Source organism: Nyctereutes procyonoides, unplaced genomic scaffold (genome assembly GCF_905146905.1).
Source record: "Nyctereutes procyonoides isolate TBG_1078 unplaced genomic scaffold, NYPRO_anot_genome, whole genome shotgun sequence".
Taxonomy (NCBI): Eukaryota; Metazoa; Chordata; class Mammalia; order Carnivora; family Canidae; genus Nyctereutes; species Nyctereutes procyonoides.
This window is the reverse complement of record NW_026575146.1, coordinates 39,719,324-39,736,586: the sequence shown is the minus strand read 5'-3', so window position 1 is coordinate 39,736,586 and position 17,263 is coordinate 39,719,324. Positions and strand designations below refer to the sequence as shown.

Genomic DNA, 17,263 nt, shown 5'->3' with positions numbered 1-17,263 from the left:
GTGCTAAGTATACACACAGAGTTAAGGGTTCCACTTCTCAATATCTTTCCTCCCTGGGTTTGACCCTTTTATCTGGTAGTCCTAGTTCCTCTGGCCAGAGAGAGAGCTGGCTTTGCTATCAGAGGGGTGTGCCTTCAGGGGAAAAACCACATAAGAACAGAAACTTGCTCTCTGTTGGCCACTTGCTCCAAAGTTGGACTTCTCTCCAAAATCTGCTTGTGTTCGTTCAGTCTCCAGAGCTTTCATGTTGTTTATGGATCACTTGGTTAGGAGGTCGTGCCTCAATATCAAAAGTAGAACTTGACGCTCTATTAAGGGGGAAAAGAACTACATTTGTTCTCCTACCTTGGTTTGGGAGCTCTACATTCATGATCTCATTTCATAATTTTCCCCAGATGAGGACTCCGAGGCGCAGACAAAATAAATAACTTGCTGAAGGTCACAAGGATATGTTTAAGTGAAAAAATATGGAGGAATTGTAGGGCTAGAAAACCTTAAATTACTCTTCTCTCTACTGTATTACCTGGCGTCCCTCATGGGTAAATGACTGCTAAAGAGAAATCTATATAATCCAAAATAATACAGATTCCAAATAGTAACTACTAGGAGACTAGTAAACTACTGTTGTAGGGGATAAAAGATGCTGAGAAGACAGGGTTAAACCTCTTTATCAGTCACAACTCATATGATTGACTTTCAGTCAAATCAAAGTCTGGTAACAATTCATGGGAGTAAAAGGTCAGTGAGGGCAAGCCTCTGACATGGAAGAGGTCTGCATAGGTTAGGAGAGAATGGCTCAAGAATTTCTGGAGAGACAGACTAGGTAGGATACAGAGGCATTAAATCCTAAACTTCTTGCCTGGGAATTTTGTTTTATTCATCTGTGTATTCCCCTCCTGCCAAAGTACAATGAGAAAACTACACCAGTGCTTTAAAGATTTTTGAAGGAATTAACAGTTTGGATACTTTTATAAACATAATTTTGAACTCTTCAATGGGTCTTCTATAGAAATAACGATATAAAATTTCTGGCACCAATAAGGTACTGAATTTAATTTCTTTTCCCGCATTTGCTTTACATTTCTGACTCTAGCAGAATCCTCTAGCATTGGTAAGATTTTAGCATTGATCCCTGATTAGTTTAAAACAGCGAAAACTAGATCATTTTGGTTAAGGCAGTAGAATGTGCCTTCCTGATCACAGAACTGAATACATTTTTGGCCACCACATACCTGTTTCTGTCATTAAATCTTAAATGAACAAACGGTATAATCAAAAGCAAATTCAATGTCACTTTGGAGAATATCCAGTGTCACTGCCTAGAATATACCAGCCATAGAATAGGGTATTCATATCACTGTCCTTAGGCGAATCCTGAGGAGAATCACTTCACCAGAATAGAAACATCTTTTCCTGTATCCTCACATAGTGACGGTGACTACTCAGAGGTGACCAGGACTTCAGAAAGGGCAGATCTCACTAACACAACAGTGAGTATGGGAACACATACAATGTGTCTACGGGCCCTCTTGGACGCAGGAGTCTACCTGGTTTGATTCTATCCTAAACTCCTGTCTTTATTAAAGTGAAAGGAAAACCTTAAAGATCTTCACAAGTTCCCCTTTGGGTCTTATGGAAAGGGTTATCAGCTAAGGGCTGACTCTGTTCTCTCTTCTCTCCACGAGGAGAGCAGAGCGAGGGGAGAGGTTTAGCAGACACCTGCTGGGACCCTGCATTATTTCATTTCAGTACCAAAAGCACAAAGAGAGTGGCCTTCAGGCCAGTGGGATGTACAGTGGACTATGATTCCTCTGCCAGGGCAGAGTTCACAAAGGGCTTATTCTCCTTTAGTTTTTGTTCCTAGGACCCAGTAGATAAAGGTCCTTGATCAATTCTCAATATACTAAGTACAAAGAAAAAAATTTTTCCTGTAGTCATATATTTTTGTTATGTACCCCTAGTTAAGAGCTACTGCTATAGAACATCTCCTCCTTAAATGATGAGAATTCTACATACAGTAATAAGAAAGGTAAGGTTACCAAATATGTCCAAATAAGCTTTTCACCAACACTTATACAATAAGTGTTCATATAAGATTTTTATCAAAATAAATACCTAGGATTTAAAAGTGAAGTTTCCAAGAGGATGAAAAGAGTATCATTTTGACTTTGAGATGGAGACTTCCTCAATCCTACTATTTGACTAAACCAACTTTAATTTATGCAGAAAAAAAATAGTGGTCACATTACTGAATTCTAAATCATCTTAAACACCAAAATATTCAAGAGGCGATGACAATATTCTGCATCGTAAAGTATAACTAACAATCTCAATACTTCTATTTTCTTTGGTTTTGCAGGGAATAGGGAATGCAGAGAGCTAAAAGACTAGAAACAGGAAATTACAGAACCAATGTAGTCTATCTGGAGGTGATCTGTAAATTTAAGTATTAGTTATACCAAAAGGAAGCATGTACCAAAGGATACATTTAATTTAGGTTCACATCTTGTTTTAAACCCTCAGGATCATATGAATTTTGCAAATTAAGAGCTTTTTCAGTTTAGAAAAATAATCCTATCCCTAGAGTATCCCAAAAGTATATGCCAGCATTTTGTAGTCAAGTACACTAATATTTCAGCAGTGAGAGGCATGAATATTCACATTAGTAGGATAAATAAATTAATGTCCATTCTGATTAGGTTTCTAGATTTTGAAATTACACATAAACAATTGTGGCCCTGAAATAAAATCAGTATCAGATATATAAGCAAAAAAGGTTTTATACCCATGATCCTAGGTAAACAGGCAGAAGGGGTTCTTTCCTCTGTTGAAGAAAGAAAATGGCCATCAGGGCAAACACATAAGGTGGCAAACCTCCTTCTTCAGGGTGATCTATACTGCAAAGCTACAAATAAGAGAAAAAAGTAAGTATTATTTTGTACCAATCTATCATTCACACAATTTGGTCTAAAACATAAAACACAAGTGACCAAAAATAAGACTTTCTTAAACTTCTGGAGCAACCACATATTTGTGATGCTGAGTGGCAAACTCAATTTCAAAGTTTTCATCTTGTAACTAGTTTTTTCTTTCCTTTTCTTTTCTTTTCTTTTCTCTCTCTCTCTCTCTCTCTCTCTCTCTCTCTCTCTCTCTCTCTCTCCCTCTCTCTTTCTTTCGATATCCACGGCAAATCTGCTCTCTTGGTTAAAACGCTTGTTAGTGAAATAGAAATAATGATTCAATCCCAAGTGCAAACTAACTGGCTCTGCTCAGTTTAATGGTCCCCTCATCTGAACCTACTGCCTTGAAAATTCATGCTTTGCTCAGGAACGTGACTGGGGAGAAAATGTAGGCAAACTCATTGGCACTAACCAGAATAACAATTTAAAAAGCATAGCCTACTTCATGATGAAGCAGGAAGCAACTTTTAAAGGACCGTATATTGTAATTATCAATTCACCCAGTAAAGAGAGGCGCAGTCCTTTGTTCATCCTGGGCCTGAGCAATAGGAACCACATATTGTTACTGCCATTTCTTAATCAGTAAAGCTTTAGCTTTTCTCTATAAAGCACTCAGGCAGAATCTCAAGTTTATAATCATGATGGGACCTTAAGTTTTAAGGGAATACTAAACACTCTAACAAATACTAAAATATATTTAAAGCACATAGAAATGTAAGCATGACCAGAGACTGGCTTCCATTTTTGGAGTCTCCGCATACATGGTTGGAAATGGTATGAGAAACTTTATCTCAAACTTTCCTGTGCCTAACAAGCACCTTGGGAAACTAGTTAGAATGTAAATTCTTGGGGCATGTCCTACATTTGACCCATAAATCTGATTTTTAATAAGCACTATAAATGATTTTGATCTTTTTAGCAATACTGTCCCAGTGAAATAGAGCCCTAAATTTTCTTTTCTGTAGACGTTAAAATTTCTGTTCTAATACTCAGATGCCTACTCTCTTCCTGCCTATAAATACGCATCCAAACGTTTAAGATTAACCATGCAAAGATCGAAGCACATTGTTTATGCATATGTAGAATATGCTCATGCACTTAAAGAACTCAAACTTACCTTTGCCCAGTACCTAAAGGCAATCACCAAAGGAACCAGCTTTGATTCAAGTTTGCCAAGGGCAGTTAAATGGTTTGTTGTCAAACAAGCATTTTCATTTCCTGCACTCACTTTACAAAGAAGACCACTGGTATGGTAAGGGATGAGGATGAAAAAGAAAAAGATAAAGAAGCATTACACAGGTATCAGGTACCTTTTACACGGACAATAACTAATATGCACTGACAGTAAGTATCTTCAAAATGAAAATTAAAAACTCACTAAATCTTTATGGGTTATTTAGGTCACTGCACTAAGAAAAAGACGGTAGCTATTCTCTGAGCAAACTTTGTTTTTCAGAACTAAAATTCTGTATTTTCATACATTAAAACTATTTCTGGAGGGGGAATGAAAATTAGGAAAATACTGTAAAAAGTTTCAAACGGGAGTAAGAATTTATCTTTGTAAAAGAGTGTTTTCCCAAGAGTTGGAGGAATCTGCCTAATGAAGAATCATTACAGCCTACAAACCACCCATTTACTGTGGTGATGATAATGCTTCCAGATGGAGGAAGAGACACATGGGGGAAGTCACACTAATTGTTATTCAGCACTGCTAAAAATGCTGCTAAAAAGGATGGCAAAGTAAGGTGGCTACAGCAAGTAACCATTCAATAAAGTTGTTTTTTGCTAGAATGAAATGGGTCAAAATGCTTCCTTCCTCTGCTCTTTCCTTTCAAATAATTTGATTCTTTTTAAAATAAAACACTTTCTCCTCTTGCATCAAATGCCCAAAGCATAGAGAGAATGCTACTAGTGAACCTGTGAAATTAACCACATAAAGAGCTTGTTATTCTAGAAATTGTGGACATTGGAATGTAATATAAAGTACATGTGCTCTTGGCAAGTTTCTATTTAATATATAAACAGCTTAAAGAATCGGAGACCTTTGCTTTTCTTTGCACACCACCACTGGCACCCTAGCATGGAAGTCTGCATCAACATCAATAAAAGACTCTGAGAAGAGAAGAAAAAATATTAAGTAGGTTAATTAAACTTCTGTTTAAAAGTAGAACTAGATAAAGCACAAGTTGTGACTTAATCTGGCCTTTTGAAAGAGGATTACAAAATAAAACTCTGAGACGACTTGAGAAGGGAAACAGTATTATGTACAATAATCAAGTAACCACATGAATTTAAAACCCTTATTTTGGATAACTCATGTTTGATTAGAAATGACTACATTATTGAATCAGAATATTTAAGTGCTATGTAGATAAGGTAATTAGAAATGTGAATAGGATATATTCAAAAACAAAACTGTTACAAAAGCCACTAAAATATCTGGGCTTAAAATACATATTGACCAAAGTAAGAAGAAATATTTGAATTTGAAATATTTGAATCAACCCAAACAAGAAGGATGTGAAAGACTAATACCTGGGACGAGACTGTTTAATGAGGTATATGGAAAACATAAAAAGTCTTTTGAGTCCTAAGCTGGACATTACTTTGGACAACTGATGACCCTAACCAGTAGCAAGCAATTGGTGATTTATTAATCAGGGTTGGGTCACACCCCTTTACTGACTGTAAGGTATTTAAACCACAGAATGGTTTCTGTCTGGATATTACCCACAGAAATAATTAAAAGACACATGTCATTCTATTTTCAACATTTGACAAATTAAGATATCTAAATTATAGACAAAAAAAAAAAATTAAGAGAAAAACGTGGGAAGAATGTGGCCTTACCGCTATTCTTTAAACATTCTTGAACAAGTAAGAGAACATCTGGCTGAGACATCTAGGAAACAAATCAATAAATATATCACTAATACAAAAGGACTGTTGTTTCACTGAGAGAATAATACAGTATATTCAGTAATAATACAGTAATCTGAAATTATCCAAAGTCCTTTCCAAATTAGAACGCACACTGCCGCCCCAGTAAATAAATTAATCATTATGCTATGTGCACACATCAGTCAGAGACAGAGATGAGTGCCAAATGAGGGCAAGAGACCTGTCACACAGTTAGCTCCTGATTAATGAATTCCTGGGGTAATCATCAGCCTCTCCACAAATCTCCAAGATGCGAAACTGTTAATGTCTCCTTTCATTCTATAAGACTACTTCAACAAACTGCTTGCTGGTCTCCACTTCAGCCTTGCCTCTCTCCAATCCTTGCTCCCTGTAGGAACTATAAACCATATAACCTCATCAATCAGACCTAGTCATGACCCTCCTTAAAACCCTCAATGGCTTTCTACTGCCCTTAGGTCACAGTAAAACTCTTTCCCAAGGCCCACAGATCCTGCATGTTGGGCCCTCTGTCCTAATCTTAATGTTGCTTCTTTCTCTTGGTCCCTCCATCATGGCTATATAATCATCCATTCAGCTCCTTGAACAGGCCAAGCTCCACAGGGGATTTGTATGTTTGCAAACACTGCTCCCTCTGCCTGAAACACTCACCCTTTCACTTCCCTACTCCTTTTCATCGTTTAGAGCCTAGTGTCAATGTCATCGCTTCATGACCACTGGATCTATACATCCCCGGTTCTTTTCTGTCACAGAACCTTGTTTCCCTGCATAGCTCTCATTATAATTAATCACATACATGTAATTACTTATCTTTTCCACTAAGTATGATTTAGATGAGGGAAGAATCCTAGCTGTTTTGTCCTCTGGGATCTAGGATAGTGCCTGGCATACAACATAGACTCAGTGAGTATTTGCCAAGTGAATAACAACACCAAAATGACTGCTGTGCTGATAAATTACTAATCAGAATTTAAGGTTAAAAGATGTGTAAACTCTACTGATCAGCTGGCCACAGAGCTGCAGCAGTCAGGGATGGCAAGGAATGAGAGGCTATACAACAGAACACCTGGAGGTGATGCCCAGGAATGTTCTTTATTATTTTTAACTAGCAACCCAGGTAAATGGGTATAAACCACCAGCGGTTGAACAGACAATCTCCTTCCAAATTCAAAATTCTGACTCATCCACATCTTTTTCAATCACATTTAAACCAGAAATCCAGGCTAGGTGTGGTTCTTCAAAAGCATAATTATTTTGACAAAGTAGGTGCATAAAAGTGGAAATTTAGGAACAAGTTGAGCTTTCAGGTCACAAATGTTTCCATGTCCAGACTGCTTAAAACCTGAAATTCTTTTCTGACACTGGAAAGTTGACTTTACCAAGATAATTTAATCCTCTCATGTTAACAGAACCTAAAAAGCCTCATTAGAGTCACATAGTTAGAATACCAGTATTTGAAGTAAGTATGAAAGATCTGCAGAGTAAAAGAAGTACAGAAATCTGTACAATATTAAAAGAAATGCTCTAAAATCAAAGGTAAGACAGCGCTCTGAAAATTCCAACATTTTGTACTTACAATGGCTGGAAATTGAATGTCGATGTTTACATCAGAATTTTTGAAACCCAATCTGCTACAGGATGACCCATATAATCTGAGAGAACAATCTGAAAAAAAATTAAGTCACAAATAAAGTGAAATTTCTCCAAAGTCATAACAAAACACTGCTATTTCAGAAATGGAACCATCAATTAAATTTACACATGAAAGTAAGACAGAATTCAAGTCTGGCATAAACAAATGAATGAGGAATGGTTGACTCTTTGCTCTTGTCTTCATTTTATCCTCTGTAACAGGGAAGGCTGTATTATCTGCAGTTCAGCTTCACAACTACTGTTTCATGTCAATTATAAAACACATTTTTAAATAATTCTAATTTATTATTTTATATTTTGTGCAGAAAATTCTATTTGCAAGGATTTTTACAATGTGAAAGACAAAAACAGATGCCTAACTTTATCTTATATTTATAAACCTGATCGTATACTAAAGAGTTAATACAAACATTTCACCTTTTAGAAAACATACACAGGTATAATATACTATAAAGATCATGTTTCAATAAAATAATCATAAAAATGACCTTCAGCATAAAGTTACTTTTCAGCATGATTATGAACAAAATAACCCTTAACATAATACATACTCTTAGGGAAACTTTTGAAAAGTAATCATAATTTCACTGATATAACTTAAAATGCTAGGCAATAAGCGATTCATTCTTCAGAGGAAGACATATGTGTGGGTGTGTATGTGTGTATACTGCCTACATTTATTTATGGCATTTACCCCTCAATGTTTTCCTACTACTATGCCAAAAAATTATCTCCTTCCCGTCAGGGGATTTTGTGGGATTTTACAGGTTTGTTAAGTCAAGTGATTTCTTTGAGTTTTAGCAGTTTCCCACGACAAAGTACATTCAATTTTACAATGGAAATCTACAGCAAAAATCACTGACATGAAAAATGTCTTTCTGGGAACTTGTCTACAACACAAAGGATGAGATACAGATAAAATGAAATGAAAAGATTCTTGCCTTTTATTTTTATGAAAGGTATACAAATATGAACACATGCTATATTAATGCTTTTCCAGTAGAACAAAGAGTTCTATGGGAGATATGGCAATAAATAGTGATTCTAACCCTAACTGCAGCTTAGAATCACTTGTGGAGCTTTCTAAAAAATAGTTTTCTGTGACTCCACAGACATAACTTGGAAAATTAATCAACAGGACACAAACTCTATTATAAATAGTTTTCAGAGCTCATTTTAGGTGTTACAATTCCTTTTAAAAGTGGTTAAACAGAACTTTTTTTGGACAGATAACCTAGAAATGATTCAAATATACTTTTTAACTTAAAATATTGCGTCAATTTAGTTGGTAGCAAGGTAAACAAGAAGATAGACAAGGGTCCCACAGTGCCCCCATAGTAAGTACATGTCCAGGAAAATTGATAATGAAGACAGGTTTAATGACAGTGCATGTAAAAGTCTTTGTTACCTTGGGGGAAAGCCAGAAGAAACAAAAACACACAAAAAATTAAGAACTTCAGGACATGGCAAATCAAATTCTATTCGATGAAAATTACTACTGGTCAGAAAAATGCATGAGGCACTTTTAGGTAGCTAAAGAGAAAAACAAATCTAGAAAATACCTGGTAACTTGTGTTGGAACACATTTTCCATGATACGTTTAATTTCTAGTCTCTGTTCCAAGTTCTCATTGTGTAAGCCAAACTCCTGTACCACTTTGTCAATGGCAATACCAATTGCATTTATCTGGGAGGGTGTAGGCGGGGGTAACGTAGTGAGCAACTCTTCCTCTTGCTTCTCCTTTTAAGATCAATATTGAGATTAAAAATGACTCACACAGTTTTTACCTTCTACCATTCACTGAGACAACACCCTGTAGAATATTCTGGAATATTTTTCTTAGCTCTCCCTCTCACTTTAGCTATGTTAGTCTTCAGATCATCAAACATATATACTTCTTTATGCACATAAAGTGATAATAGAAGACAGGGATAAGGAAAAAATGCAGGGAAAGAACATTAAAAGCAGCAATGACAAATCACTTGCTTTATTATTATTGGCATAAGGGCATATACCGAGGTCCTATCAATGACTTCATTCACCCTGGTACTGTTCCTAAAGAAATTCACAAGACTGTCTTGCAAAACATGTCTGGCCAATGTAAAGTATTTTAGCTAAAATAAATTCAGTAATATAAGTACTAAAGTTATTAATATCATAGCCTTAAAGAGAGGAAAGTCGTAAAGATGGCAAGTAAAAACAACTGACAGATTTGTTTGAGTTACATTAAACTTACCTTAATGTTTTTCTTGTGTCTCTTCTCTTTGATATGCTTATGGGCAAATGCAATGGATTCAATTAAAACATCACAAAGTTTGCAGGTGTACTTAGCTGTAGGGTAGTTTCTTGGTCGCTATAATTTAAAGAGATTTAGAGAGATACGTGTATCTTCCAAAATACAGGCAAACAGATATTAGCCAGAAATTATTTCCCCATCGCTTCAAAAACTGTTAACATATTATTGTCACTTTTTACCACTATCCTAATAGTCATTTTTTGGAAGTGATTCTATTAAATCAAACTGAGTATCACTTTTAACTCGGTGCTTAAAAGATATCTGTGGTAGAGTACCTAATTCACCAAAGCACACATTCCCAATTACTAGCATAGTTTAAACCAACACAAGGGTTTTAAGTAACAAATAAAAGACATTACCCTTTTTAGCCTGTCGATGAAGTCTCTTTTTAATCGCTCCTCTGCCTGCTGTAAGCCCAGGAGCTCCTTCGTCGAAAGCACAGACTCGTCTATCACGGGGCCTTCCAAGTCTCCGTCCTGCTCATTTTCCTCATTTCTAGTCCTACGTGGCTTCCGAGGTCTGGACCTCTGCTTCTTGTTTTCTTAAGTCGGGGGAAAATATTATGGGCAATATTGAGCAATACCACTCTGACAAAAAATCAGACCGTACAATTTTATTCATATGTATTTATTCACTAAATAATGTGATAACCCGAATGACATCTGAACACAGCAAAAGGAAAGCTCTCCCATGGATAAAATGGGAGAATCCTCATTAACCACCTAATCTGGAAACATCAATCCACAGAAATCCTCTTTTGGGAACACTGGAAAAGAATTTGCTTCAACCATACAATGTGATTTTATCATTTCTTCCCAGTATACTCCTGAATATACTCAAGCAATAGTAAAAATTATCCTCTGAAGGCAAGTGTACCTGTAATTCTAATATGCCTAATATGTCATAATATACTATGTTAATGTATCTAATATATTCTTGTATACCTATAAGTATATCTGTTATTCTAATGAAAACTATCCACATTTGCTTTCATTTTTTTTAAGTGAACAGAGCAAGATGGACAATATGATCTTCAAAGGACTAAGAAATCAACTACATTCTCATGTGGAATGAATATTCATCATTTAGTTGTAAATTTAGCTTTCAGGTAACGGGGCCCTCCCCCAACACTGATACAAGAAGTCTAAGCCAAAATTTTATTTCCTGAGGACAATTAGTTCCCATCTTATCTTTACTTTCATTTTAGTTTCTTTGAACAGTCTGCTCAATAAGCACATTTCAAAGAAAAAAGGTCATTAGTTGAAATAAGTTTTCTACAAGTACAGACTAATTCATTAAACTCTGCTGTTAGTTCTCCAATCTTTGTAACTAATAAACCGATCTCTTCCCTTTTAAACTTACAATTTTTCTACCTGTGTAACTGAAGATGTCTGAGGGACCTAGCTATTAAAATAAGTTGTTTTATATAGCTTTGATAACTTCAATCAAGCTCTGAATATTACCCCTTAGGTAATACATATGGTCAAAATAAATCTCATTTCCCCAATTAAATTGTGATAAATGGTTTGAATAATATTTAAATGGCTTATCAAAAGTTAATCTTTCAAAACATAAACCTACTGAAAAGTCCTGCATGAGGCAATTCCCATGTCAAGTTTTCAGTGGAACTCACTCATTTCTTGGACAGCAGTCAGAATGAATCAGTTGACTGAAAAAAATTCCAAGCCAGAAAAAGGAGGTAGGTATAAGATCACTAATTTGCAAAAAGCTGTTGCCAACACCTCCAACGGGAAAGGAGTAAGCATTGTGCTCAAAGTACCATAAGATGAATATATAATGAAATTCTGTAAACAGCTTCTATAAGTGGTAATTAAAATAAAGTATTACGTCAAATAGTTTTTTTTAAGCAATCAAAATGGACCAAATAAAATACTAAAAGATAAAGTAGTCCCTTGCAGAGAAAAATCAGTCTACTTTAATATTTGCTTTTTAACACTCTCCTATTCCCAATGAAATTATCACGATCTTTTAAGGACAGCACTCTCCACTGGCATCAACTTCTGAGATAAGCACTTCTTTTAACTTAAGAGGTGTGTCTGTGTTCATTTAATTTGCATATCTCTACAAGTTCTACCCTAAATAGTTATATCTGATTTCAGTGTTCATAGCAAGTTTCTTACTTTGGCAAATAATCATTAGGATTTACACGAATATGTGCAATATCCATTGAAAAGTCCATATTAGTTCACAAAACAATAACTGATGTGGAACCAAATCTCTTTTTTAACTGCTCTCTAATCACAAAAGCTTTTCATATAACTGTCTGCTGTCATCTTCCTGAGTGACTTCAGTTTACCTCCAAAGAGCATGATTAACTCCTTGTTTTTTCTTTTTAAAGATTTCATTCTTAAGTAATCTCTACACACAACACGGGGCTCACACTCACAGCCCCAGAGATGAATAGTCACACGCTCCAGTGAGCCAACCAGGTGCCCCATTCCTTATTGTTTTTATAAAAAGAAGTGGATGACTGCAGAAATTCTGTGTGATGACAATGACAGCAGCTGTCATTACTGAGTATTTTTTATGCAACAGGTGCAATGCAAGTACCTTATGTGCATTGCCTTGGTTAATACCTATTGTGATCCTCTCATAGATGCTCAGATTATTCCCACTGTACAGATGGGGAAAATGCTGGCCCAGGGAAAGAACTTGCTCAGGAACACATGACTAAGTCAAAGTAATGGGTTTTGAAATAAAGATAAAAAAACATGGATGGAATTCTGAAATTCAGCCTTTTATCTAACAATATAGGAACTGGAAAGAACTTACTGAAATTCCGCTTTGTTGCATATCCATTCACATCTAGAATGGACCATGAGTTTCATAGGACTGCATGGTAAAGAGAGTCAAATATAATCTCATTGAAGGGAATCTTGAAAGACAACACAGGGTATTGCTAAAAAGTTCCCACAATTACATAGAGGAAGACTACCTGGCTCATCGCAGGTGTCTTGTAACATGAATTCTCTATATACAGTATTCCAAGTCTCCCATATTTTATTTGCACATGGCCCATTATTCCATTCACAAAGGACATGTGTATTTGAGTGGATATTTTCCAGCTAAGATCACTAATGGCATTGTCCCAAATACATTAAACTGGCAATCTAGGATATTTGAGGGATGAAGTACAGGGCGGTAACGTAGAACTGAAAAATAGAAAATAAGTATTAAAGAACAAAGCAACTCTAAGATAATTTTTACTATGTTTTCTCACATCATTTAATGAGACTCTTCTTATTAAGACAGAATTCCAATTCAAGGAAAATTTCAGTCCCTTTAATGAGATCCTTTCAGGATCCTGAGTGCAGTGCAAAGTTTATATTTCAAATTGAATTTCTATCTACAGTAAGTAATTTTATATCAAAGTTTAAGATTTCCCTTATGAAGATTTTTTTCAAGTGCTAGAAGCTGAACAGTCCTTCATCTAGCAACTGTGAAAGCACACACTTATTTTTCATATAGTAAGAACAGAGGGGTTTTTGGATTGCCTTCAATTAAAAGGACAGTAAAAATGTATGTACTTCCTTTTCAAAACCACTTAAGAGCAACTTTTTAAGCTGCTTTTCAGACTAAACAAGAATACATACATAAGAAGTCTTTGGTCTGTTAACAGTTCCTATTAATGTCTGCCTGGTTGCAAACTTTTATTCTATAAGCCTTTGTTTTTACAATGCTACTCAAGACCAACTTTTTCTTTTAAAAGACTATTGTTAACTGAATTAAGATATTCATGTCCTACCTGGACACAGTAATATAGAAATATTCAAATATTCACAAACTTTAAAAAAGAAAAACATCAATCAAAAGCTGAGAAGTCTTCAAAATGTGTTGGGTTCCCTCTGTCAGACTCAAGGTCCAGTGAGGCTGAGTTAATGACCAAAGAAGCATAGCACTCAATTTCAGTTCCACTTCCTCATCCACCACCCCACAAAAACAAGTCTCAATAAATTTAACCTCACCAAGCCACAGCTGCCTGCTTTGCAAAACTGTGATTCTGCCCTGATGACAACAGCACTACATCAGACAATTCCTTCACTTTCTAGCTTTAAGATTGATGAAGCCAAGATTTTCTCTCTCCTGGAATTCCTTTTTAACACCTCATTCTGTTTCTGCTATTTGATACAAGGCATTTTCTCTTGCTTTTCCCATCTTAAAAAATATAAAACAGCACTTTTTCTCTCATTTAATACTATCATAAAACCCCTTAAAGATAACAAATGCCGTTTTCTCTGCTAAGTATTCTAAATGTTCAGGTACGAGTTCAAATGCCTTACCAATAACATGCTTAAATGTAAACTGTGCATTGTGAGATAATGCAAAAGAAAAGGGCTTCTATAAGCCTTAAAGTGCTGGCCAATTTGCCACCCATTCTATATGGTCACTAAAAAAGGTTTGCAGTCAATATATTTAAAAGCCCATTTTTCCAAGCATAATTTGCATTTTCAGACTAGTTTTACTTTTTTCCTTCATATTTATGTTTATTTCATTTCAGCAATTACCGTCCATTAATTTTCCTGTTTATAGAAATCATTGCTACATGGAAAAATCTATTCACCTTTTAGAAAAAGGTATAACCACCTTGGAGCAATTATTATCAAGCACAGAGGGCACTTAGAAATGGGTTTTGGTGCTACAGAAACTAAAAGGCAAAACTTTTATCTGTATTTCTAACTTTCAAAACTTAGCATGTCCCAGCCCTTTTACCATGCTCACTTTTCAGGGAAAAAAAAAAAAAAAATCTGGGAGATTCATGCTCCAGCCAAAAGACATATAACCCTCTGTGACAGGAAATATATACAATCTATATTGTGTATTTACATTGAATAATTTTTTTTTAGCTTTATATTCTGTCATTTATATTATGGACACATTCACCATTCAAATACAAAATTACAATACATAATTTAGAATATACAGACATACCACTCAGAAAATATGATATAGTCCCCATGGGGAATATAATCACCCTCTTTTGTAAAAAGCATCAGTGGGAAACGTTTACTGACATAAAATGATCCTCATAGCAACTTTTAAAGGGACCAATACATACAATGTGTTGAAGTTGCCCAAATACCATGATTACAATTTTTAAAGTATTCACATTAAATAAGCAGGAACTATGAAAGATCAGAACTGGAATGCTGAAAATAATAAACCTCATTTGGATGAAAAAGACATTGCGACTTTGGGGTTGTAACTTGACAAGTTGGAACACATTACCAGGGCTTCCCGCTTCCATTTCTGACATGGTTTCTAGGCTTGTCAAGTCTTTATGAAATAGCCGTCTTACAGTTCTGCAGCCTCTTCCATCTTGCCACCTATATCCATCCTCACTTTCTTGAAAGGAGTCTTTTCTTGGTCGGTTTATAACAGGAATTCTAGGTCCAGGTTTGAATTCCCTCCAAGTGTCTGAATTACCAGCAAGTTCATCAGAGAGCCATCTCTTACTCTGATCTTTGTGGTTCTCATTTATCCAAGCAGGTTGACTGTAAATTGGGTTTTTAAACGCATAGGGATTGCTGGAAACAGCATATGGTCCTTTTCTGGGGGTATGCCCATAGTTCCCTGGTGTTATTTTTTTTTTTGGAAGGCCCTTTTCCATTTTACTGCTATGGCCTTTAGCATAATCATCCATTATTAAATAATCTTGTTGGGGGTGACCCCTTCTGAAATCCTCATCATCTATACTCCCTCGGTCTTTCGTGCGTCTCACAAAATAAGGTTTTGCAGCATCTCCCATGGTCTTTGACTTCAATTTTCTTACTCTGCACCTGAAAGAAGGCATTTTGGGAAATCATCAAACTATAACAGGATACCGTACCAAGCACATGAAATACCACACGTTTACTGCAGATGTTCAAAAGCCTATAGAAACTGTTCCTTTCCTGGTGTCCATCCCATTCTAATCATCAGCGCGTTACACTAGAAGTCGGGAGGCTCGAGTCCTATAATATTCTCCGAGAAAATCAGTACGTACTACTTAGCATGACGATTACATCTGTGCCTAAGGGAAGCTCCTTACAGTCTCGAGAACTGCAGCATTAAAAAAATGTTACTCCCATGAAGTTGGTTGGCTTTACCTATAAACCAAAAGCGCCTCTCCACAACACAAAACCAAACCCTCATCCCAAGCCGATGTTGTTTGAAAACTCCGGAAACGGTCTTAAAAAAAAAAAAAAAAAAAAAAGTTGGCAATTACTTTTACGTGTTGTACAAAGTAACCGAAACTTTCTGTGAACGTCGCTCCTCTCCTCGCGGCCCCACTTCTCTGTCCCTTCTGCGTCCTTCAGGGAAGGGTCTCGGCGCCCCGTCCCCAGCGTCCAGAGCCACAGGCTGCTGCGGTCGCTGAGGCCGGGCAGGGGCCCGCGCCCCACCAGGGCTCCCCCTCGTCTAAGGGCTGGGCTTCCCACCGAGAGACCACTCCAGCCGCCCTCCTCCGTCCTCATCCTCTAGCCCCACACAAGTTTGGTTTGGCCGCGGACGGCATTTCTCCCTCTCCGACCCCGGTCTGCCCGCCCCGCCCCCGATCTGCCTCAGTTTCCAGCCTTGGGGACCCGAGGCAGAGGAGGAGGAGGAGGCGTCCCCGCACTCCCGGCCGCGAAACCACCTCGGGGATCAGGAAGCAGGAAGTGACCTGCGTCCTCGATGGGGTTCCGGGGTCCCCCCGGCCGGCCGGGGGCCGGGGGCCGGGCCCGAGCGCCTCCACCCAAGTCCCTCCTTCTCCGGCGTCCGCAGGGTCCGACACAAAGTGAAGGTGCGGACTCGAACCGAGAGCTCAGCGCCCGCCGGCCTGGGGGCTCCCGGGTCCGCGCAACCGGGGCGCGGAGGCCGGCGAGGGACGGAGCCAACGTTTCTCCCGGGCCGGGCCCGACCTCTACTCCGGAGACCAGGGAGCCCCCCGGAGGCCCACCGCGGAGGCGAGTCTGGGAGGGACGCGGGGAGAAGGCGCCCCGGAGCACTCACCACCTCCGCCGCGGTCCCCCGCCTCTTCCTGTCCCGGCCGGGCTCCCTCTCCGTGTTTTCCTTCGGCCCCACTTCCGGCGCTCAGCGCTGTCTCATTGTGCGCGATTCGGGGCCGGCGGTCCCCCGCCCGAGCGCTCCGCCGCGCACGCCGGAAACGCGCGCCGCGCCCGCAGGGCCGCCCGACGCCCCGCCCCCGCCCGCCCGACGCCCCGCCCCCGCCCGCCCGACGCCCCGCCCCCGCCCGCCCGACGCCCCGCCCCGCCCCGCCCCGCCCCGCTGGCTTCCGCAGCCGCGCGCCGGCAGGGCGCTGGAGCCCTGTCTGCCCCGGGAACCCGGCTCGGTCTCTCGTCTCCTCGCCGGGGCCGGCCTCGCCCAGGCCCCCGGGGACTCCGAGGCCTTGAAGGCCCCGGGGAGGCGCGAGGAGCACGCCCCTGGCTCTCCGCGG

The 17,263-nt window shown here is 38.5% G+C and overlaps 1 protein-coding gene across 5 annotated transcripts in view; it reads right to left on the bottom strand.

The window, feature by feature from the left end:
- TUT7 (terminal uridylyl transferase 7) overlaps positions 1-16,964 on the bottom strand; it is a 67,256-nt gene extending 50,292 nt beyond the window's left edge. For 2 of the 5 annotated variants that reach the window (XM_055312070.1, XM_055312075.1), the window contains exons 1-10: positions 16,819-16,964; positions 15,076-15,626; positions 10,188-10,369; positions 9,769-9,885; positions 9,095-9,272; positions 7,456-7,544; positions 5,811-5,862; positions 5,003-5,072; positions 4,078-4,204; positions 2,786-2,905 (exon numbers count right to left, since the gene is read on the bottom strand). In XM_055312070.1, coding sequence (XP_055168045.1) covers positions 2,786-2,905; positions 4,078-4,204; positions 5,003-5,072; positions 5,811-5,862; positions 7,456-7,544; positions 9,095-9,272; positions 9,769-9,885; positions 10,188-10,369; positions 15,076-15,595 — 1,455 coding nt within the window. In that variant the 5' untranslated portion in view covers positions 15,596-15,626; positions 16,819-16,964. The other 3 variants (XM_055312074.1, XM_055312072.1, XM_055312073.1) reach the window with 3 other exon arrangements.
- Positions 16,965-17,263: the final 299 nt, after the last annotated feature.